The sequence below is a fragment of the Castor canadensis genome, chromosome 3, assembly GCF_047511655.1.
Source record: "Castor canadensis chromosome 3, mCasCan1.hap1v2, whole genome shotgun sequence".
In the NCBI taxonomy this organism is placed as follows: domain Eukaryota; kingdom Metazoa; phylum Chordata; class Mammalia; order Rodentia; family Castoridae; genus Castor; species Castor canadensis.
The window spans coordinates 28,732,637-28,757,946 of record NC_133388.1 but is presented as its reverse complement, the minus strand read 5'-3'; the positions used below and the strand labels follow the sequence as shown (position 1 = coordinate 28,757,946).

Sequence of the window (25,310 nt, the reverse complement as noted above, 5' to 3'; positions counted from 1 at the left end):
GTTTGCCAAGGAGCTCCAAAGACACGTTCCCAATAACAACAATGTAACTGGTGAAAATTATCAAATCACATCCGAATATTCACACACACACACACACACACACACACACACACACACACATTTAAGATCTCTAAAATTTATCCTATATGACAAAGAAATGCTTAGTCAAGAGATCTACTAAATCTCAGTAACAAAGCTGAGAGCTATGACATTAAAACCACAACTTGCTCTTATCTTCTAACCCATCCCTGTTCTTTGTTATGGAAACCTTATTCCAGGTGAGTAGGGCCTAGAAGGAGAAGACTCCCTCTTCTGCCAGTTCCAAGGCTATAGTTTCACCCCAGAGGGGATGGGCTGTTGGTGCCTCTCAACTCTCCCCAGCTCCATGTTGTAGAAGCAGTGTTCTGGGTGGACACAACCAAGAACATGGGGTTTAATTCTTCTACCTAGTCCTTATTCATAGAGTAGAAGCTGTATTTCAGTTGGCATGCAAAGAATACTATGGCTCCAATTGTCTCTGACTTAGCTTATTAATAAGGCAGAAATTCTATGCTGGTAATGGCAAGGTGAGAAGACCAGAGTCTACCGTAATCTTCATCCAGTGCCTATTCCTACAATGGGAGCATTACTCAGATAGAAGTGGGACCTTGCTGGAGTGCAAAATGGAACAGATGCTTTTCTGAGGGGTAGCTGCAGCCTGTAAGGATGAAGAGTGCCTTACTTAAAGAGGACTGACTATACAGAAGAGCTTAAAGACATTCATGGCTAAGGGTCTTATGGGAAGCAATGGAGATATTGATGGCAAGCAGTTCAAAGCAACAAGTAGCCCTATGATACCAGAGGCAAAGAGCAAAGTGGAAGACTATCCAGAAGTTTAGTAGAAAGAGTCAGGGGAAGAGAAAGCTATGAAGGGCCTTCCTGGGATTACACTTATCCATATGGTCTGGAAAGTTGTGTACATTTACGAATTTACATGTACTCAGGTGTTGTTAAAGTAGGACATTGGGGCAGATTTGAAAGCTACACAGATCCTCAAGCCACACAGAGATCCATCAGCCAGGAAAAGAGCTGTATTGTCTAAAGGAGCTTAAGCATGACCTTTCAGCAAATGCTGGCTGAAAAATAATGCTACTTTTACCCTGGTGCTACCCTTTGGAGATCAGTCTTAAAAACAAAACCACACTTATTCTTGGTGATCTGGAAGACTGTGCTTGCTCTTAAAGCTGTACCCACTTAGGAGTGTCAGGGGAACAATTTCCAAGCTACTAGTGCCTACCTAGGCATGAGGAAAAAAACCATACACTCCCTGAGAGCAATCTCTAAGTCACACATTCCAATACACAAAAGGTAAAAATTTAACTCATTAAGGAGTTTTAAGTACATTATTTAGTAAGTAAATGGCTTATGCTGATCCAGGGGCAACACCTAGGAAAACAAAATAACAAAACAGGGAGATATATATGAGCAGGGACATCAGACTTCACACTTCTGGGAAAATGTAGGTCACATATTTAGCTCAGGTAAGTCACTAAATAGATAAACATATGAACAAATAAGAAATATACTTGGTGGTGGTTGCTGCTTGCTTGCTGCAGTTTGTTGTCTAAAAATTGCACTTTTCAACAGAAATTTATAAGATTTGCAAAGAACAAGAAAGTGTGATCCATACCCTGTGTGATCCACAGAAACAAATGCAAGCAATATATATACAGAAATTGCATTTTAAGGGATCTATATATTAGATTTAACTGGCAGAGACTACAATGTGACTATTATGTATGTTCAAAGAACTGAGGGAAGCTGTATTTAAAGAATGAAAGGAAAATGAGATAATTATGACTTCAATAGAGAATATTAATAAAAGATAAAATTTTATATAATACCTGTCTCCAAAAAGAAATTTTGTAGTTATTAAATACAGTAACCTAAATGAAAAATTTACTACATGGGATAAATGGTAGATTCGAGTTGGCAGAAAAAAGAGTCAATTTGAAGCTATATCAATGGAGAGTATATACTGTGGATAGAAGAAAGAAAAATTAATACAGATAAATACAGCTTCAGATAAAGTGGGACACCTTTAAATGTACCAACATATGTATAATGGGAAGACCAAGAAAGGAGAGAAAGGGACAGGAGAAATGCTCAAAGTATGCCTGCAGACTTCCCAAATTTGATGAAAAACATTCATCTTCACATCCAAAAAGCTCAATGAATTCTAAGCAGGAAAAATGCAAAGAGAATTTTCTCTTTATCTTCAGCTTTTTTACATTGTAATAAGAATTTCAAAACCAAAGTAAGGAGAAAATTTGAAAGCAGCAAAGGAAAAAATTACTCATCACCTTCAGGGCACTATAAATGAGATTGACAGTCAACATCTCTTCAGGAACAATGGAGGTCAAAGGCAGTGGGATGGTATACAAAGTGTTGAAAGAAATGTAACTATCATCTAAGAAGCCTATACCCAGCAAGGCTGTCTTTCAAAAATGAAGGTGAAACAGACATTCTCAAATAAACAAAAAACAGAGAATTCATTGCTAGCATATTTACCTTACAAGAGCTACTAAGAGAATTTCTTCAGGCTGAAAGAAAGTGACAGCAGACATTAATTTGAATTTATGTGGTAAAAAAACTCCAAATAGTGCCAGTAAAGGTAATTATGTAGGTAATAAAGGTAATGATAAAAGACAGTATAATTACACATTTCTTTTTCTTTCCTTTCTTAACCGTTTTAAAAAGAGAATGCATAAAATCTATAAAATTGCATCATTGTACTTATAACATATAGAATTGTCATACATTTGACAATAAAATCTAAGTGAATGAAGTTATATTGAAAGAAAGGAAATAATACCAGATGGTAACTTGAATCCACAGGAAGAAATGAAGAGAGTCAGAGATAATAAATAATGTTATTTAAAAAAAACTCTAAACTTATTTGAGTGCTCCTTTCTTGTCTAAGCTTCTAAAAAAGGCATAAGTTTTTGTAAGGCAATCATTATAACAATGTGGTTTTGTCTGTAACTTTGTATATAAATTTTGTCTAATTTTGTCTATGATATGAATCATAGCCAAAAAAGGAGTAAGGCAAGAGAACCATACAAGAGTAAAATTTTTATATTTTGGGCAGGGATGTAGTTTCATGGTAAAGTGGATTTGATCCCCAACACTTAAAGAATTAAGTTACTATAAATATGAAATCAATTCTGGTAAATTAAGTTGTATATTGAAGTCCCATAGCAACTGATATGAATGTTAACTCCAATCGTATAGTTAAATATCATAAAAGGAATTAAAGTAGGATATTAGAAAATATTCACTGAAGACACAAGGAGGTAGTAAAGGATAACTGTGGAAAAAACAGGCAAATACCTTAAGTATCATTGTGTGAGTATCCCATGATGTGGTCTCTCAATAATCTCATGGATTTATGGATTGAATAACTTTTCTTTATTAGATTCATTTCTGCCCATAAAGACTGTCCAGTCTTGTGTTTGAATTAAGCAAATTAATATGAATCCATGAAATAGAGTTTGTTTCAGCTGATTCCTATATTAAATTTTCTGCTGCATCACCCTTCCCTTAAAAATATTGGGATAATAATATAACTCACAGATGCACAGAGACATTAAGATATGTACTTTATTTCAAGCCATCAGCTGTTTATATTCTCACCTGATACTTACTCTCTGGTACTACCAATTTCGACATAAAAATGATATATATATATATAAATGTGTATATATTTATTTATTTATTCTGACACTACACGCATTCAGAGAACAAGAACAGCCATTAATACATTTGGAATGTATTTAAATTTGGATACATGAAAACAACCAGTTTCATGTAGTAATGATTAATGGTGTTGGTCATTACACAAAAAGCATTGTACATATTTATGTGAAGCAATATATTATTTAGAAATATATGTATTACGTTTATTATGTAATTTCATGTATTTGTAAATAATATGAGTGTAAATAATGGCATATGTGTGTTTATGTACACAAACAATCAAGAATACCACACTCTACCATGAAGCATTTTAGATATATTCTGGTGCTTAGAACCATGGGTGTGTTCCTGGCACAGCTCTCTGACAGTTTGGCAGGTGATTAGACACACAGCCTGGAGAACGTGTTGGAATCCTAACAGCTCTGCCACTTATTACCTGCGTGACCAACTATATGTAAAACATAATAATATTGTCTTTCTCATGGTCTTATTGAGGATTAAGTGACTTCTGAATACATTTAAAATCCTAGAAAGCATTGAGAAGATAGTAAGTGCTCAATAAATTTTAATTATTTTGATCTTATTTTGATTCTGCCCTCCCAGAAGATAAAACAGTTTTTTTTCACATCTAGATCACGTGTTAAATTTATGTTTCCTATCCAAGAACAGATCATCATATGCCTTTTATTGGGATAATATCTGCAACTGTCACACTTCTGTCTGTGATCCCTTTGGAGTTTGCAAATTATAATGTACAGCTATTGGGATGGTACAGGCTTTATCTGAGGTATATGACTTCTCCAGGAATGTGAATGAGTGCCCTTATATTACTTTCGATGGACTTTTGTCTGTTGTGCAAGTAAACGGGGGTGTGACTATCTGGAGAACCTTCTACATGGTCTGCCTGCCTCTTGGCTTTCTCTTTTTTTCCACTTCATCTGTGCATTAAGGCAGGAGTTTTTGTCTCTTTTCTTTGCTCTTATGCTTCATCACCTAGAGAAGTGACTGGGATGGACAACACAGGCAAATGCATCAGAGGTTTCTCCAAATCTCAATCACTCACGTCCCACAATCTACCAATCTATTAATCTCATTTCAATCTTAAACCACCATATGTAACTATAGTTATAGACAAGTCTCCCCTTGGTATCCATGAGGATTGGTTCCAGGAGCCCTGTGAACACCAAAATCCATAGATGCTCAAGTTCCTTACATAAAATGATGTAGCATTTGCATATGATTTACACACAATCCTCCCACACACTTTAAATAATCTCTAGATTGTTTATAATACCCAATGTGCTGTAATTCTATGCAAATACTTATACTATTTTTAGGAAATAACAAGAAAGAAGTTTGTATCTGTTCAGTACAAATGCATTTTTCCAATTTTTTGTGGTACTGGGGTTTGAGTTCATGTCTTGTGCTTGCTAGGTAAGTGCTCTTCCACTTTAGCCATGCCCCAGTCTTTTTCAGGAATGGTTCCCATGCTCTGTCTGGGGCTGGACTTGAGCCTACACCTTCCACGTATCTGGGATTATAGGCGTGAATCACCATGCCAGGCTATTTTGTAAATATTTTCAATCCATGGTTTGTTGAATTTGTGGATACAGACCCTGTAAATGCAGAGTTAATTATACTTCCAGAATATATGTCTTATGTCCCTGTTAAATTGAATAGCTTATTGTCTGAGCAATCCTTTCTTTAATGTCTATAGACATGCTATCTAATCTACCAGTGAAATCTGATACCATCTCACCTTTCATTACACATCTCATCCCTCTACCAAGACCTGCTCAGCCTTTATTCCACCTGTTTTACTCACCTGCATCACACAGTCCCTTTCCTTTGAAGGTCATTGGCTGTATTTATATCTCCCCCATGTCATTTAACTGTTCTTCTACTCTAGTATAGTTATTTGTACATTCTGTGTGTCCCCTTAGAACAGGGACTTTGTCAGTTTCACGTATGTATTCTCCACAGAACATGTATTTGACAATGGCAAATATTTAATAAAGAACCTAATCAGTGCCAGATACTGAGGTTGTGACAGGCTGGCTTCATAGGTTTCTGAATGACATTCTCTTCCTATGTTCTCTGAAAATATTTGCCAATGGATGATTGAACAGACTGACATTTTGAGCCGCATGGTGTTGCAAAACAGTCCCTGGAAAAGCTTGATTGTGTCACTTTGGGTTTATATCATCTCTTTCTAAGAGGGAGGGTTTTCTTGTTTTTAGGTGGGAACAGTAGACCCACATTATGGTACTGAGATAACATAGGGGTGGGAGATAGGGGGGTCTCTTAAACCAAGTATTTGAACTGAAGGATGAATTAATACAAGTGAATTTCTTTTCTTTTTTTATAGAGATTCTATTCTAATAAAAGTAAAATACGTTCCTGAAGCTGCTATTAGTTCATTGTTGTTCCCCCTCCAGCTCTTTCAGTCTTCTTTGAATGGGTTGAACACCAATCACAATGCCTGGCTATGGGTTCCAGACTGGTGTTGCTGCCTGTTCCTCCCTCTGGAAACGCTGGCAAATTTCTGAGTGTCTGCTCTGATGGAAACTTCTTCCTTCCTCCTACAACTCATGAAAATACAGGGATTCTAAGTTTTGCTTTTTGTACTTTTGTTTTATCTACAACGTATAGAATCATAATTACTGGCATTGGTGGAGCATTTTTATTTTTGCAAAATACCCTCACACCACTATTCATTAGTATCCTTGAAAAGTCTGTAAGCATCCTAGGGCAGGTACCAGTGCCATCATATGCCCTTTGCAAATGTGCCTAATGTCACACAGTTAAAAGATAGCAACAATTCAGGTTTATCAAACACAAGTCACCTGGGTACAAATTCATTGCCTTCTACACTCCAGACTAAGGTGTGGAAGCAAAGGAGTATTTGAAACTGTAGCATCCTTCATCCTAATGATGTCCTCCACTCTTCTTTGGCAGAGGCGTCCATCCTGAGCTATGATGGCAGCATGTACATGAAGATCGTCATGCCCATGGTCATGCACACCGAGGCAGAGGACGTGTCCTTCCGTTTCATGTCCCAGCGAGCTTACGGGCTGCTGGTAGCTACCACCTCCAGAGACTCTGCCGACACCCTGCGTCTGGAACTGGACGGGGGACGCGTCAAACTCATGGTTAACTTAGGTATCGTATAAAGGACCCTCTGCCTCTCTGTTTGGGCTTGTCTTCCCTTTTTTTTTTTTTTTCTGATTTCCATTGGTTTGATTGAATTCTTTGTTTGTTTCTTAAAAGTTAGCTGCTCACCTCTTGTTTCATAGAGTGAGGATAAAACCCAACAGCAACAAACACCTTCTCCTTGTTTCTGCATGAGGTTTTGATGTCAATTTCTGGTTTCTGACAGTGGTGGTTTCTTTACTAGATTATTTGTGTTCTAAGTTTCCTTTCTTGGTTTTTTGGAATTGTTTAGCTTTGTGTAAAACACGCTACTTTGGTCCATCTTTTGATCAATCATATTCTCATTAACTCCAACTCCTTGGTCACCACTCAAAACAGTCAAAGCTGAGGGAAGAGACAGGGCAAGAAATAGAGCACAACAGGCTGTGGGATTGCAGAAAACTAAGCTACATGAGCAGGAAGAGACCTGTGTTTTTCTAGCTCTACAGTAACTATTCAGATGGGGGATTCTGGTGGCCCTGATTTCTCTGAGAGCTCCTTAAGTTTTCTCTTATGGGGATGACATGTCAGATTTTTCCCATTGTCCCATTTGAAAGACAATTGCCTACCTTTCCAGTCTCTGACATGTGAAAGAAAATGTGTCTCCTGATATGAATCCCCATTTTCCTTTCTGTATTCTTACCCAAACTCCTGGCAGTCCTTTTTGTAAAGGTTGTTGCCTGACACTGTTACTCACTAATTGCTCTGTTCTCTGCATATAATGCATATCCATTTTTCACTAGATTTGAAAAATTAAGTTCATTTTAAATTTGTAGCTTTTCTAGAGCAAGATTTGTTCTTTCTCTGCAGTTACCTGTAATGGATACTTTTGAAATTGTCCTCTTTGTGGCCTCAAGTTGTTTTCTGCTATTGACCCTCTTTACTGAATTCTAATTGATCTTCCACAGAGAATGGGGCCCCTTGGTTTTTGGAAACAAACAAATAAACAAATAACTTCTATTTCTGCTCTTCCATTCAACAGAAAGTCAATTCTGAGTGCTGACAAGATTAATGATATAGCTGAGTCCAAACTATCTAAGCTAATGGATTTATTTGGGTATGTAGAATATGTTTAGACACAGGGCTCCTTATAAAGATTTTAGTGGAGTGCTTGTTAGAAGCCTAGAGACAATGTGATGGACAAATATACCAGGTTCCAGACCCTATAAAACCCAAGATGGCCTGGGGGGATGGGGGGAGAAGATGGACTCCTGAATCTGTATAAGTCTTATGTGCTGTCAGGTCAACTGGTTCCACTTGCAAAATACCTGCACTGTCATTCTAAAATCTCTAGGGATACAGAGGACTGTTTTGAGCAGTGGCTTATTTAGTTATATTTTTTCTGTTCTTCTAATTTTCAGCTTTGACAATATTATGTCCTTTTACTTGTCCAACCTCATTTGATTTCTGTTGTCAGTGTGACTCTTGATTTTCTTTGTTTGTATATTATGGTTATTTTAGGTTTTGTTTTTCTCTTTTGCTGGATCTTTGTGTTTGCGTATGTGTTCTTGCGTTTCTAATCCTCCTCACCATCTACCATGGTAAATCAAAAGATGGTATTCAACCCTTCAAAGGCCCAAAGCCTGCGGCCCGCATAGCAAACAGCCTTGAGAACAGAGAGTACTGAGCAGCCTACAGGGACTGGCATACCCCTGTCCCTCCCCCTTCCTGCCCTACATCCTCCTTGCCTTTAATAAACCAACATAAATTTATGTTACCTAAAACCAACAACCAGTAGCTAATTGCTTACTTCTCCAAAAAAGCAAAATACATAAGTAGGAAAAACTAAAACCCAAAGCGTGAAGCAAAAACAAAGTGCAGGCCCCTTTCTAGCTCACAGAAAAAAGGAAGCAAAGACAATTTTTATCTCATCTCCACTTACTTCAAAGTAAGAGTGTACATGTGAGGATGATTCAGCCCCCTGGGATCTTGGGGCAGTGCACACTGTGTCTTTCAACAGACAGTTTGTTTTTCCTTATTCCACATTGTTCTATAAAGATTAGAAAGTCAACTGTAACAGGTCTCACATCTTAGAATGAAAAAAACTGAGGGCAGAAGGAGGTTCAAAAGGGGATGTGCAGCAAAGAAAAAAAGATGAAAAGATTCTCTCTCTTACACACACACACACACACACACACACACACACACACACACACACACACACCCCACATCCTGAGTTGAATTAGTCATAGATCCCGTGTGTATTCCTAGAAGCACAATTTTTCTATTTTAAACTGTGAACCAAATCTGGGAGATGCACTTTTCATAAAGACTGCTTTGCCTTTGGCTTTTTTTTTTTCTAACTCCTACTAAGTTGAAACATCTTGGGCAAAAGAAAGTTAGGGCTCCAGAGAGAGCTCTGTGTTCCTCCAAAAGCCAGCTGTTTCTTTTTTTTCCCTGATGGGTATGATTCATCACAATTACTGGTTTGAATTTGTTAAACTTTCTTTCAAACCTGACTTGAGAACCTGAACTTAAAGCTTGTGTGCATGTATGTATAGGGAGTCTTCGTATTTATGCTCTTTTCTGAAGGTCTCCCCTCGCCCCGCCCGCCAAACATACCCCTTTATAAATATTTTCTTTCTTTAAGCGGAATTTGAATTCACATGCACTCTCCCCAAATCTGTTCTCTTACTGTGCTTTTTAAAATACAGGGTCTTGCAATATAGGCCAAGTTGGCCTGGAACTTGCAATATAGTCCAGGCTAGTCTTGAATTTGCATTTCTTCTGCCTCAGCTTCCAGAGTGCTGAAATTATAGGTGTGCTCACCATTCCCTGCTTCTTACTGCATTTAAGTTGTATCTTTTTTTAATAGTACACACAGAAATGATATCACAACTTATATCAAATTGTTCACACATGTAAGCTCCTAATAGAAAGAAGCCTAGTACATATTTCTCTGATATAATGTCAAGGACACTAGAGTTTTCCAAGTGCCTTGTTTAAAAGTTGTACGGTTGGCATTTGATTAACAGTATTTTGCTCCTTGAGTAGTAACAGTATTTTTTTTATTATAGTACATTTAAAGGTTTAAAAGATCTTGTGTTATTTTAATCTAAAAATAATTTTGCGAGATAAGTCAAGGAAGTATTTTTAATGCTTACTTTTATAGATGTGAAGCAAAGAGAGATAAATGACTTTTCAAAGCTCCTATAAAAAGTTGGTGGCAGAGCTGAGCCCAGAAGTCATGTCTGTAAACTGTTAGATCATCCTGGGTTATCTGTTACATCAGAGGTCAACCTGTGAATTAATGATGTGGCAGTCTTTATGACTTCTCATGCTCTCACGATGGATACCGTTGTAACGTGTGTAAGGGAATCTCTTTCTTCGTTAGTGCTCACTTTGAATTGAGCTACAGAAAAGTACAAGTCAGTGGAGGGGGACAAAGTATTCAGGATCCACAGCAGAGCACCAGGAGACTCTGCGGCGGTGTTATGCACTTTGCTAATTGCATTTGAATTCTCTCATATTCTCTCTCTAGTCTTGCTGACTACTGTTTATGCATTATTGAAAACACACAACTTTTAGAAATATCCGTTGTTTCCATGTTCAACCCAAAGGCTACCAATATGGAAAATAATCATTTCTTCTCATTTACCAAAATAAAACAAGCAAAGTTAAGTAAACAAAACAAATAGCACACATACAAAGGAAGACATAGACAAACACCACAATTATCATGCTGAGACTCAGGCAGACTTCATTCAGCAAAAGGAGAATTCTGGCTACTACCAAAGATACAGCTAAATGAAATGGCTTCCTATATCAATTCCCCTGACTTATTTTTCATTAGCTGTATATTCACTCACCAACAGACTACCCTCTGAGAGATGGTGAAGAAGATACCAGGATAGATTTTTCCCTTCAAGCTACTGATTCTGCAGAAAAAGTAACAAAATGGTTCTTCATGTCTGAACTTAAAATAAACAAATTGTCTGCTATCCTGAAAGCCCCAAGTCTTCCAATTGATTTAGAGATACCGTTCATCTTTTGAATCCATTTGGATGACCCAGAAAGATGAGCCCAAACCAACACCTCTACCTAGACCAGATTCTTGTCCTAACAGTAAATTCCTCAGCTGCACAGAAACCAAAGAAGGAAACCATCCCTTTTGTTTGCAGTCCTTTGGTTTGTGGCTTTAGACCCACCCTTGTCTCTCTCTCTCTCCTAAGCATGCCCTGTTCTCCTCCCTCTCTGATATATCAGGAAGGGTGGTTTCTCTACTTTGGGAGATGGTAGATGCAACTAATTGTTGAAACTCCCACCCCTTCCTCCCTGCTTGCCTTCCATCCCAGTCCTTACAGGGTCATGGCCTCCTCTGTCTGGTGATCGTACCGGTTGCTCCAGGGCTGTTTGCTCCCACTTTTCTGTTGCGGTTGACGACACATGACAAACCTAACCGCACGAAACCACACCTAGATTTTTCTCAAGAGATGATCTTCTGGGGAACAAATAAACTTCCTGCTTCCTTCCTCAGAACGATTGGGTGTTATAAATTGCTCCTATCTGGATTTCGCATAGTTGCACTCTGCCCTTGTTACTTTCCACTACTTCCTTTTACATTTCTTGGCCTAAAATATTTCACCTAGGGGAATTCAAATGGTGGTATTATTCTCAAGTCCTCTAAAATCTATTGCGCCAACTTTAAGCTGAAGCACAGCACAGTTTGTAACTATATTTTCCCTCCACCATTTTTCCTTTTCCTTATCATTTGACCTCTGCCTTTTAATATTTAACTTTATACTAATTTGTATTGGAATTTCCACCATTATAAAACAACCTTAGCTTAACTGAGACTTGTCTCTAACCTTTCTGCCCAGTCCACTATTGAGACCCACTGACTGTACTTGGGAATTGTTTTGGTGTGTGCCTGTGACTCTCAAATGGAGATTAGTAGAGTGATAACTACTCTAATCTCTGGCACAGATCATCTTGTCTAGTTATCAGTACCAGACGTTTAGACTTTTCTTCCCTCTCTTGTCAACTTGAAAAATAAGACCAAAACCAAAGAACTTTCTCTCCTCAAAATATAGAATCACAGAGTGAAATAGGCAGGATGTCAAAGGTGTCCCAGACCTCCTCTGCACGTGCCTGTCCTGCCTTCTCCCTGAATGCTATGGACACTTAATTCAGTCTGGGCATTCAGGCAGGAAGACAGGGATGGGCTTGGTGAGTGGGTTGGTCCAGGAGCCTTTGAACCAATAGAAACCAAGAAGCCAATCAATTGTGATACTGTGACTCCTTTTACCCCATACCAAATGACCCACTCTCTAAAATCTGGGATGGGTGTTTGTGCGGTTAGCTGTTTGCAAGTGGCCATTTTATGACAGGAAATGACCAGGTGGTGTTAACCCTTTCCTTACCTCTAAGGGTGATGGCAAGTCTGCCTATGTAAATTTCTGTGATATTTGGGGCCCATCCTAAGCAGAGGGTGGAGGGAGTTTGTTTTCAGAAAAAGAGAAAAGGGTTAAACTTTGACAGATTTTTTTTTTTTAATGATACAATGTGTCAGACTGGTGACTTATCATTAGAAGACTAATTTAAAAATCGTGTTACTGCTACTTTTTAAAGATAATTTTAAGAATATAAATTGTTGAGGGAAATAGACTATAATCTGCATTTAGTAGGGAATTTTTTGCCTAATTTTCTAAGTTTAATAAAATTAACATTTTAAAATCCAGGCTTGAAATATTTTATCAAATGAATAGGTTTTTTGGAAAAAAAATGAGAACTATTTTTGGTGTCTACTGTGGATATATATGTATACCAGTATATATCTCTATACATATGTATATATATATATATATATATATATGTGTGTGTGTGTATATATATATGTATCCAACTTTACTAAATAATATACTGTACATATACACCCACCCTTAAAATTGTGCATACTGTATATATATAAAATGGCCACATTTCTTGCGTGTGTCTGTCCCCGGAAGGGTGGACTGATTGTTTTTGGATGTCTGCAGCTGTTACCTTGAAGGATGCAATTTCATCTTTCATTTATTTTTCCCCATCTAGACTGTATCAGGATAAACTGTAACTCCAGTAAGTTTTCCCTCAAGTTTCATTTTGTTCTTAAAAAAGAAAAGAAAAACTGACTTTATTTTGTTTACTGTTTTATGAGCGGTTTTTTGTTTGGATTTTTAAATTTTTTTTGACAGTGGGGTTGGGGGGAGGTGGGGCAAAAGACAGAGGATTGGGATGATGGCACGGGGCTGAGTGTGGTTGGGATATGGTTTTTGAATTGGGCCAGGTCCTCCCTTCTTTCCTTGCATTTGCTCTACATGCAGAAAAGGAGGGAAGGGCATGTAGGTCATGAAATAACTTGAAAATGAACTGAAATGGTAATGTGTTATCTTTGGGAAATAATCTTGGGATGAAAAAGAAAATGTTTAGAGCATCCAGCATGCACTTCTCCACTATCAAAAGCTACAAATAACAAAAGCAAATTTCATATCCCAGAGATGGCTGCCAACTGTGACATTTCTTTTCTGGCATTTATTACTGTGGTGGGGGAGTAAGAGGGCTGGGTAAAACCTTGGTCATGATAATGATATAATATTTTGACCAAAGCCTTAGACACATTCTGGCTCCACTGGAGGAGGAATTGCAGGCTACCATTTTTATCCTTGCCCATTCAAATATCTCAACTCTTGAAGAAGGGTTTGAAGATGTTACAGGCTGAAAATTACACCTTTCTCCCTCTGCCCCAGAAAGAACATTAACTAGAGTTGAGGAGGACTGGGAGAAAGAATATAAATAGGAAAGATAGGAATGAGGGGAAGAAAAGGCATAGATGATGAAAGAAGAATGGAAGAAATACACTTTGAGTGATATTAGTTAGGCTAATTAATAACTAACTGCTATAACAAACAATCCCAAAATTTCAATGACTCAAACAAAGGAAGGGTTTATTTCTTGTTCAGGCAACATCTAATGCCTACTGGACATTTCACCCACACAAGCTCTCTTTAAATAAGTGATTCAAGGATTTGGGGTCTTTCCATGAAGTGAGTCCATCACCTTGGAGATCTTCACTGTTGCATCCATACTGGTTGTACAATAGGTTTCTTTGTCTTTCCTGGAGGTAACGTGCGTCACTTTTGCCTGTATTTGTTTCCCAGGGATGATTCCATCTTAAATGCAAAGGAAGATGGGCAATGTAGTCTTCCAGTGCATAGAGTAGGAGAAAAATGCATCTAGCACACACATAATTCTCACTGTTAGCTCATCGTGTTTTGGTTCTTTCCTTGTAAGAACAAAAACAGAGAAAGAAAAGGAAACAATCAAACTTGTCCCTTTTATTTACTTGTTTATTTCATCCTTTTACAGATGCTAGTTCAACCTTCTTTCTAAATGGGAGATATATCAAGATGACAAACTAATAAAGCCCAGTTCTATTTGTCTTAGGCAAATGCTCCATATAAATTAACAAAAAAGAAAATTTAAAAATAGATATAAACCACCACTTCCTAGAGTGCTTTATGCACGTTCTGACATCACTTTCAGTTATTTTAAACAATGTGTTATTTTTTAATATTTTTAATTAGCCAGATATTTCTCATAATATTTCGATCATTAAAGGCCTAATTAAAATATTCTTTCTCTCCAAAGTCTGGAGTCTTATGGATTTTGTTTTTTCTTATGCAACTTTACTAAGGTATAGTTTCCATACCACAAAATTCACCCAACGTAAGCCTACAGTGCAATGACTTTAGTTAAATGTATAGAGTTGTCCAAATATTACTACAATCACATTTTAGAACATGTCAATCACCTCTCAAATTTCCCTTGTGTCTGTTTCAGTTAATCCCTTGGCCCTCGGTAACTTCTGATGTGCTTTGTTTCCATAAATTTGCCTTCTCTGAACCTTTCATATAAATGGAATCACATAATATGTAGTTGTTTGTCCCTGGCTTCATTTAAAAAAGTATAGCATTTCTATGGGAAGCTTTTCCCATTCTTTTTACACTGGTTTTCAGAAGGAAATAAGAGGGAAACTGAGCATGAAGGTAGAAAGCTTCATATTGAGCACCTGCTGGTTTTCCAGTCCTGTTTGGAAAACAGAGAACTGGGGGAGTGGTTTGATCAGGATGTCAGGATTTGTTTGGGCTGTTCTATACATACTTTCTCATGGCATCTACTTCACATCTTCCCCCATGTAATTGACAATGAAAGCCATCAAGAAACAAATTCCAGTATGTTCTGTTCAAGGAAGGTAGTGACGTAGATAACAGCAGGTTTTCTAAATCTGGTAAAATATTTTCTATTTAGAAGGACAAAAAGTAGCATTGAGAGGAAGACATGTCAGCAAATGTCTGTTCCCAATTTTGATCCCAGTATAGAGTGTAACTGATCTTAATACAATCAATTCCAGTTGGATTTTGGAAATCATTTTTTAATTCTTATGACAAGCACTTGACATGCTAAGAAGTTTAGTTTTGAGGAGTGCATCAGAGAAATAATCAGTACTCACTGATTAGATGAAGGTTATCTAGAAAAGAATAGGTTCTTTCTACAACTCTAAGAAGTTTAGTGCAGAAGCATGTAAACAGGTATCAAGGGTTATATAGAGTCACAAAGTAAATGTGATACATTTTTCTGAAGTCAGTTTTTATTGTTGATTTGTACTAAAAGTTGAAATTGAAACCAATGATACACAAATAAACATGGATCTTTAAAGAAAAAAAAAACAGGAATTAAAAAGCATTTTCTTTTTCTTTTTTTTTTTTTTTGCTTATCTTCTCTGTTCTATCCCTGACATTATTGGCACTTGGGTGGGAAAATTTGAGAATTTTATGCAACTAAATTAGGAGAGCAAATCTCATTGACTCTATGTAAGAATTTGTAGCTTGTCCTACAGTTGGATCTGAAGTTTATTCTGTAATAGAAATTCAGGTCCCTGATCTTACCTGATTATTAACTATGAGCGTAAAAGAAATATAATTAATCTGCAGCCTGAATTGAGTGGGGGAAGCTTTCCTCTGGCCCCTTAGCCTTTTCCTCTGCTGTCAATGGAACTCAGAGGGTGCTATTGCCAATGTTTTAAGATAGAGATCCTTTGTTTCTCCCATTGAAGGGGCATACTGTATTGAACTTGAGTCACATTTGAATATAAATTTGTAATCTTTTCCAGTAACTCTTCTTTAAGGTTCTTGTTCTCTGAAAAAATCACTGAGGTTAAAAAAAAAAAAATCGAATGACACTATGTTTATGTTTTTTCCTATGCCTCTGCTATAAATTGTTGTTCTGGGAATGAATGTTTCCAAGAGAAAGGCATGAAAAAAAAAGAGCTGGTCCACATGATAAGGAGTAAACAACAGACCATGGTAGAAGGCGGTCTTGAGGCAGCTTCCTGCAGGCTTTCCTGGCTGACCCTTCTGGGCAGTGACAACAGCCTTCTCCTTGCCAAGGGATTCCTTCGAAGAAGCAGCAATGATTTTCCAATCCGTTCTTTTCCTGCCTACCTTTCTTAACTTCTCATTTTTTAATGCTGCATTTTCCCCATGATATCTCTGAGACATTTATCATCACTTATTTCCAATCTTACGAACCCTGCTTTTCAAGTCCTGTAAGAGGACCACACCATCAATTCCTCCCTAGCTGCTCTCATAAATATGTCAGAGTGCACAAAGCAAGGTCTTTGGTTGAGTTGAGGTCATTGCTGGACCTGATTCGTCTGACAAGAATGCATTTAAAGATATTTAATAATCAAGGTTAGACCATATTTTTAAAATGCAAAACAGCAACAGAGTTGGCAGTCATCTTGGTGGATTTAACTCCAGGTTAACCTGGAACTGTAATAAAGAAAATGGGGCTTCTTGCTGGAGAATTTCTGGAGGAAATCACCTGTTCCTATAGTTCTGGTTGCATGAGACTGCAGTAACCTGTGAAGCACATCATTCTGAAAAAAGGTATGGTATTCTCATTGGTCTTGAGTGTTTGGGGAGATGAAAGTGTGGAAAATTGGCCTGCTGTCTTTTACCTTGTCTGATTGTGACTCTGTCCTAGCCCTGCTTATTCTACTTGTCTCAAGCCAGTATGAATGAATGCAATAAACTCATACTAATTAAATATGAGTACAGTGTGAGTAAATGTACTGAATACATATTAATGAATATCAACTTTCCCTTTCATTTATCAATTTGTTCCTCCTCTGATAGGCTAGCAACTCTGTTGTGGCTATTTTCTCCCTAAAAAGAGAGAAAGGAGAGAGAAGAGGAGAGGAGAAGAGAAGCAAAGAGAAAAGACAAGAGAAAAGAAGAGAGGAGAGGAGAGGGGAGGGGAGGGGAGGAGAGGAGAGTAGAAGAGAAGAGAGATGAGGCAAGGTGAGATGAGGAGAGGAGAGAGAAAGGGAGGAATTGTGAGTTTTTCATGTGCTTCATTATTTAGATATATGTATAAACCCTACCTCCCTCGCTGATTATTTTGAACTGATGCCTTAGTAATTTTTCTGTAATGGAATCACTTTTCTTCTTAGACATAGATGAGAAAAGAAGTGTAGTTCTATATGAACATATATATACCTTGAGACACTCAAGTGTCATGGTGGAGCTGTTGGTGTCAGCAACAACAGCTTTAGTGATCTTGTTTGCTTTCCATAGGCTTTGAGGTTCAGAATATCAGAAATGTGTTAAAATACTGTCAAAGGATTTCATCTACAAATCCTATCTCTGAAGCCTACTCATGTTTACTTGAGTGTTTCTCCTCTTACACCTGCTTGCCCCGTACCTCCTTTCAGCTTTTGCCTTAGTTTCTTTGTCTCTTGTTTCTATGCTGACTTCTTTTCTAATGTTTTGGCAGTCAATAGTGTGTGAGTAGTTATTCCTTAATTTAGGCAAAACTTGGTGGGCTGCAGTTGATTTATATTAAAGTTTTGGTTTCTTGTTCTTCTTTCTCTCTGACCTCCCTATAGCATCAGAATGTGATTTTATCTTCAGGCTTGATTTACCTGAGACTCCCAGAAATGCATAGTTCCATGCATCTCTTTAACTCAAGAAGAACTGCTGCAGACTAACCAGGAGGACTAACTCTTAGCTCTTGCTGTCTTTCTGGTAGGAAATAATAGAGCTCTCTTTGGTATCCATTCCTAGAGTTGAATAACTATTGCTGTCAGTTACTTATCTTATTAAAATTTTAGTAGAGATGGAAAATCACAAAGCAAGCTCTCATGCGTAAGTGATGTCAAACAAACAATGAATATAACACTTAAAATTTTCTGTTTTCATACTAAGTGATAATACTACAACTATTATCAGTTTTTCTTGTATATTCTTTCAGAGATAGCTTACAAGTTTATAACATATAGTTATAACCGTGTTCTCCTCCTACTTGTCCTTCTTTGACACACATGTTAGCATATTCTTCTACATCATTTTTTTCACTTAAACTGCCTTTCAGAGTATAAAAATATGAAGGTGTTTTTCATTTTTAGTGATCACATAATATTCCATTTTGTGAACATATAATATTTTATTAAATCATCAACCTACTAATTTGCATTTAGGTTTTTTCACCTTTTATTAATACAAAAAGTAAAAAAACTATACATTTTTGTTTATTAGTCTTTGCGTACATGTGCAAGAATGTGTATTGGATAAATCTCTAAAAGCAGAATTGCTAGGTCAAAAGATGAGTGTGTTTTAAATATTGACACATACTGCCAGTTGCACTCTAAAGAGGTTGTACAAATTTATATTCCTGTCAGTAATATGAGTGTTTGTTTCTTCTTAGCCTTACAAAATGCATTATATATTATCAAACTCTGTATTCATTTTCTCAAAATAGCTCTTGAAAAATGTTGCTGTTGAATCTCAAGTGATAGCTTATTGTCACCTATGGGCCTACTCCTTCCATTCTTTGGCTTCTTCAACTATTTGTAGGGACCATTGGTCATGCAAAGTTTTGGTGACCACTTATACCAGAAATATGTTAATAAAAATCTAGTATATAAGCACTTCATATGTTAGTAGAGAGATTGTAGGAGGAAAGTGTTCATGTTATAACAATTTTGCATTATTTCTCTTCTACATTGTTATTGATCTGTGTTGGAATCTCTCAGCAGGGAGTGGCATTTTAGTGCAATTGCAAAGAGCCAGGAAGAATCTGGAGCCAAATAGCCTGAGTTCAACTCTTGTCTTTATAACCAATAAACTATGTGTCTTTAGAAAAGTTACTTTAACTCTCAGTTTTATCAGTTGTAAAATGAGAGAGTTATAGTACCTACTGTTGAGTAAGAACAGAATGTGGTACATAGAACATGCTAAATGTGTACTGATGAATGCTATCCGTGTCTCTTCCAAAAATGCTTTTTTGAGAACTGTGCATGTTCAAGAATGGATAGCCGTATATTCTGAAAACCATATTTGTCAGTAGCTGAGTAGACTCCTGTGAAGTGACCATTCCCACTTTTTCTGGTCAATTACCCTGGCAATAATAAACTCTTCCAAAGCGATGAGAATAACACTGGATTTGGCCTTAATAGCTTTACTAATAAGACTTGGTGAGACCAACTTTAGGTTATGTTGGGATATTTTCCCCCACAGAGTATTATTTTAAACAAATGGTTGATGTTAACTCAGAAGTAATGAAAATATTTGACTTCATAAGTTCTTCTGTATTTGTTTCTGGGGCCCTGATATCACTCTAATAAAAAGTTAATGGTATTCTAAAATGAAAATAGTCTCTTTAAAATGCACAGATCTGATTAGATGATGTGATCATATTTGTGGCTTTAATATCTTCTAATATGAATTTTATATAAACTAAACAGGAGCTAAAATAAAACAGAGTCAGAGAAGCAAGGATTTTCGCAGCAAGGATATAAATGTCTGTCTGTCTGAGTACCTTGGCTGGCACATTTTTTTTTTTTTTTGTGGCTTTGAAAATCACAAAGCTTGTGCAGACCATAGTAAGAAAGGAGGGCTAGTTAACCAAGAAGAGAGACTTGTCCTCTCTTTAGGATGCTTATACTTCTGTATCAATCAGTTTGTTCAAGCATAGCATGATCAGTTGATATGTTGAAAGGGTCATACCTGGCTTTCTGGGTAATTGAAATTACACATATGTTGTGGGCTGGTAGCTCTGTCCTTATCAGATCTATACTTAATATTCAGAGAAGTAGAAAATTAATGACCAGTTAGCAGTGACAGTCACGTACTATCCGTCCCCAACTTCTGGGGATGTCCTTTAAGAACAGGCTAAAAGAGACATTAACAGAAGAAAATTCTTCTTGAGTGCCTTTTGCTAATACAATTCTTTTTTATGGTTTAAAAGTCATTTCTGGGCTCCAGGTTGAAAAGACCTTACCTTTTGTTTAGCTTCCCTGTGTGCAGTGAGCATTGAGAGTGAAAAGTTTACTAGGAGGCACTGAGTACATGGTTCAAGTTGTAGAATACCTACCTGCCTAGCCAACCTAAGTTTAAACCTGAGTACACCCAAGGAAAAAAAAATGTGTTTGGGAGGATACTTTGGCATCTGTAATTCATATATTCATGTAGAATTTAGAGAAGTTAAAGGGATTGAGATCCAGCACCTAATTAGAAGTAGATGGGAGCAGGGTGCTGGTGGCTCATACCTATAATTCTACCTACATAGAAGGCTGAGATGGGGAGGAGTACAGTTCGAAGCCAGCCCAGGCAAATAGTTCATCAGACCCATCTCCAAAATAACCAGAGCAAAGCAGACTAGTTCAAGTGGTAGAGCACCTGCTTTGTGTGAAGCCCTGAGTTCAAACTCCAGTCCCACCAAAAAGACCAAAAAACAATAAACAAAACAATAAAAAGTAGATGAGATATGAGGTTGAGGAGTTAAATTTAAAAATACATGACTTTCCAAGGAAGCAGTAGAAAAAGTGGCAAAGGAGAAGGGGAGACTAGACTTAAGTTGAAATCACAAAACCTCACAAGGTTGATAGATATAAAGTAAAAGCAGGTAGGTTTGTTGAATTTTAGGGATGATTGCTAAAGAAAGAAGTGCAATTTTCCTATCTGAACATCTGTAAAGAAAACAAATAACCTTTTTAGTTTTGGACTATTCTATTATGACCTGTCAGGCAATAGAGGCAATATATAGAGTCACAGAACTGTTTATCCAGTTATAGTTAAACTCCTCTACTTAATCATATAAAAACATTATAGGCAGTTTAGATATGTTGTATAAAGTTAATATAGTGTTAGTGTTATATACACATATACATTTATATTTTTATGACACACACATGCACACACATACACACGGAGAGGGAGGAAGAGAGAGAGAGAGAGAGAGAGAGAGAGAGAGAGAGAGAGAGAGAGAGAGAACAATCTAAAATTTTTACACCAATACCTGCCATGATTTTTATAACCTAAAGAGAAACTTTTTGTCATTAAAAGGAAGAAAAAAAACTTGAATGAATTTATCCTCTAATCCCTAATATATATATTACTTTCTCTGTAAAATAAGAGAGATAGGGACAAAATGAAAATTTTTATGAAATCTTTTGATTGGAAGTAAGGAAAATTTCATGAAGGAAGATGAATATGCAACTACAAATATTACATGTTATAAGTCTTCCTTTTTGGCTGCTTTTTTGTTTTTGTTTTGATTTTGGCAGTGTTGGGGATCAAACTAAGGCCTCACACATGCTAGGCAAGTGTTCTGCCACTGAACTAGACAGTGGCCCTTTTTCTTGTTCTTCCTTCACTTATTCCATGAATGTTTATTGAGAGTTAACAGAATTTTTAGGACACAATGTCATATTTTTCTGGCAGAAATTTCTGTGGAAGAAATTCTCATGAACTGGGCAGCCATTTGTCTTAGAGAAATTGGACCTCAAATGATTCACCCATCTCTAAAACCCAGATAAGTCTCTCATAGGCTTCTTTTTTTTTTGACACTAATTCATCATTTAATTCAACATTATGTTTTCTTTCTTTCACACTGTATGTGATTCTCCATGTGGAAGCCCTGAACACTGGGTTCTTTGGCCAGTTCTCTTTCCTGGTTTTCTTTTTTGTTGTTTTGACTTGCCCTCCTATGGTCTGACCTCCTTCTTGGATCCAAACAAGCCCTAAGAAGCTTGTTCTCTTTCAAATAGCTGATATTTCAGGCACCTGCTATTTTGAGCAAAATTTTCTTAGCTTTCCTTTCTACCTTTTGAATATTTCTTTATGTACTCTGGTACATTTTATTTGTGTAATTGCCATAGTCATTTTCATAACTTGATAAATTCAATAAATATTAGTGTCAGACACAGATTATACTTTTTAAAAATTGGTGGTGTTAAAGTAAATTTAAATGGAGACCAGGCCTGAGGAATCCCTAAGCAAACAAAACTGGTTGCATCTTATAAGTGACCGTAGCCTTTCTTGATTTGTAAACATAAGCAAAACTTAATGAGCTATTTCTCATGTAAACCTATATTTTTAAACATCAGAACCTAAGTTTAAACTATTAGAAGCATCTGATATACTTACAATTACATAACTAGAGACTTTCCAATGGACTAGACTAAATAAGACAAGCATATTACGGTAAGAAATTGAAAACTGTCTTTGCTTTACTTCCGTGTTGTTTCTATAAAAAACCTTCCCTTTGTGTTCCCTTAATGGGATTTCCTGGGTCACATCTGGAATGGAGCTCCCACTTCATGAATCATTTCTTGCTTAAATGAACTATAAAGTTTTATTGTGCCTCAGTTTACCTTTTTAACCATTTAACCACTTTATCAATGTGGTGTAGGGTATACAGTGACCATTCATTTACCAGGCTATTTATGAACCAAAACTCTCTGTTCCTATTTGGTACCAAGATAAGTATATTAGTGGAAGTACTTCCCTTTCAATATGTCTAACATATATATGCTATACAGGTAAATCTATGTATACATAAATGATAGGTTTCACCCACATGTTATATAAGAAAAGTTTATAATTTGAATTCTAGATCTTTTGGAACAATTAGTCGCAAAGTAGAAGTTTTCCTATGATTCAGAACATCTTGATTTTCTATTTTAGAATAAACTTTGGGAAGAATATTTGCAGAACAAGTAGAGCAGTTTTAGGGCTATCCTATTATCTAAGTGACTAGAATCATGTAGTTTTTTTTAACCAAGTTTATTAGAAGTTAGGAATAAAGTTTAGTTTTTGTTATTACTTTTAATAAGTAAATAAATCTTAGAGAAATGCATACATTTCCTTCTGAAAATGAAACTGTTTCAGAGGACATCTAATATTTTAATATCTGGATAAAAATCTTTTTCTGTCATGCCCAACCCTTGTCACCCTCTGTTGGCTCTTAGTGGCTATGGGAAAGGACTCTTAAGAAGCGAGAAACAAGAGAAGGTATTAAGGGTACAAGCAAGAGGTCTGTTATTCAGTCATAATCAAGTGTCCATCTTCCTGAATGTGTGTAATCATATTGCAGTAGGAAAATGTTAAGTTCCATATGTATTTAAAAGAGAGGGGAGACAAATAGGGATCATGTCTTCTGAAGCAAAGTCTTTGAATGATTAGGAGCTCAAGAGCCTCCCATTGGTCTGCTGGACACATTTGGTAATATTATCAACATATTACAGATGGGGATGAAGGACTCATGGAAGCCAAGATCATTGTGCTAAGCCTCAGAGTGATTAACAACAGGCATCAATTAGTTTTCTCACTCTTAAATGAATTCTGCTTTGTTATTCAAATCAAGCTGTCTTTTAATGATGGTGCAAGACTTTTTTTTCAGAATTACTAAAAGAATAAAAAAACAGAAAGAAAGGAGATTCATTGCAAAGGTACCAATTTAGAAGGGATATTATGACCTAAACTCCTGGACATAGGACGAATAGCACTAGGAATGAAATGAAATTTAGTTCTGAAATCTAGGAGCTGGCAGAAATGAAATTGGTGTTATCTACAAGTGTGGGCAGGATAAAATCTAAAGCAATAAACAGAGGGCTACTCCTCTGCTCCAGAAATAATAAAAAGCAAGAAAATTAGAAACACAAAAGCTGGAGGGAGGAAGTCTTGCTTATTTACTGTGGGTAGTTTTCCTGTGACAGTGAGAAAATTCTATAACTTCTTATAGAGAAAAAGAGCATAAAGGAAGATGTATAAAGACGTTATGATAAAGCCATTGGGCTGGCTGCTCCTGGCTAGAGAAGGATGACCCCCACTTTATGAGGGGAAATTGATCATTGAGGTTGAACTCACTGCCTATGTATACCTGTTAGCAGTTGGAATGTTTAGGTTGAGACATGCCTCAAGTGCTAGATCACTTGCCAAGTAAACCTGAGGTCCTGAGGCCAGTCCTCGGATTGCCTAAATAAATAAAGTGATGTTTTTTAAAAATAGAGCATTTAACTTGGTGTTCAATTTGTTTACCAGTAATAACAACCTCCTTTTGATAATGGAAGCAACTTTAAAAACTCACTCTGATGATCAGAAATGGAAAGACTAGGTATTGCATCACCATTGTAAATGACTAGTTAAGTGCCCAGGTACTTATCCATGACTTAGTTTATCCACACCCCCTACAAACTTAGTACAAAACACAAAGGAGTGAGAAACTCATAGCTACCATTTCAAAGACATAAACATGGAGTACACTGTGAAGATACTAACTCATTTTCCTTTTTCCAAAAATTCCCCAGAATCTTTCCTCCTTTATCAGAGCAAAAATGGATGCCACTAAGTTCATACATAAAGACGTTTACAATAAAATTGTTACCACTTTCAGTATTGTCATATGAAGTGCATGAACTTCGCAGATGACTGTTGATTATAATTTTCAAAAAGCAAGCATTTAGTGTTTTCTGCATGCCACGCACTGGGATGAGAAGTTTGCTTGCTATCATCTTCTTCAGTGTTCACCACAATCTTATTAAGAAAGTGGTTATCCTCCTTTTATTTTATTTATTTTTGCTGTACTGGGGGTTGAACTTGTGCTTGCTAGGCAGGTGCTCTACAACTTAAGGCACTTCACCAGTCCTTTTAAACTTTTTTTCTTATTTATTTATTAACACATTATAATTGTACAGGGGGTGCATGGTGACATTTACAAAAGTGCTTACAATATATCTTATTTAGATTCACCCTCCTCTGTTTCTCTCCTTTATTTCTCGTCCTTCTTAGAACAGCTTCAGCAGGTCTCATTGTTCCATTTTCATACATGAATACTTAATACTTCCACCATGTTCACTCTCATTCGTCCTTTACTTATACTATCCCTCCCTCCCACTGGTACCACTCTTGGACATGACTTGTTTTACCTTCTTGCCCCTCATTATTTTTTTAAAGAAGGCATTTTTGTTTGTTTATGATGGTTATACAGTCCACAAATTCTTTTCGTGATGGTTATTTTTGAGATAGGGTCTTGCTTTATGCCAAGTCAGCTTGGATAGT

At 36.7% G+C, this 25,310-nt stretch overlaps 1 protein-coding gene across 31 annotated transcripts in view; it reads left to right on the top strand.

Moving 5' to 3' along the window:
- Positions 1-25,310, top strand: part of Nrxn3 (neurexin 3) — a 1,521,272-nt gene that overhangs the window by 583,034 nt on the left and 912,928 nt on the right. For 26 of the 31 annotated variants that reach the window (XR_012446073.1, XR_012446074.1, XM_074067437.1 and 23 more), the window contains 2 exons: positions 6,697-6,900; positions 12,961-12,987. Coding sequence is in view for 29 of the 31 variants with exons in the window: in XM_074067437.1 (XP_073923538.1) it covers positions 6,697-6,900; positions 12,961-12,987 (231 nt within the window). In the remaining 2 variants the exon portion in view is untranslated. The remainder of the gene's footprint in view (positions 1-6,696; positions 6,901-12,960; positions 12,988-25,310) is intronic. The other 5 variants (XM_074067424.1, XM_074067420.1, XM_074067444.1 and 2 more) reach the window with 1 other exon arrangement.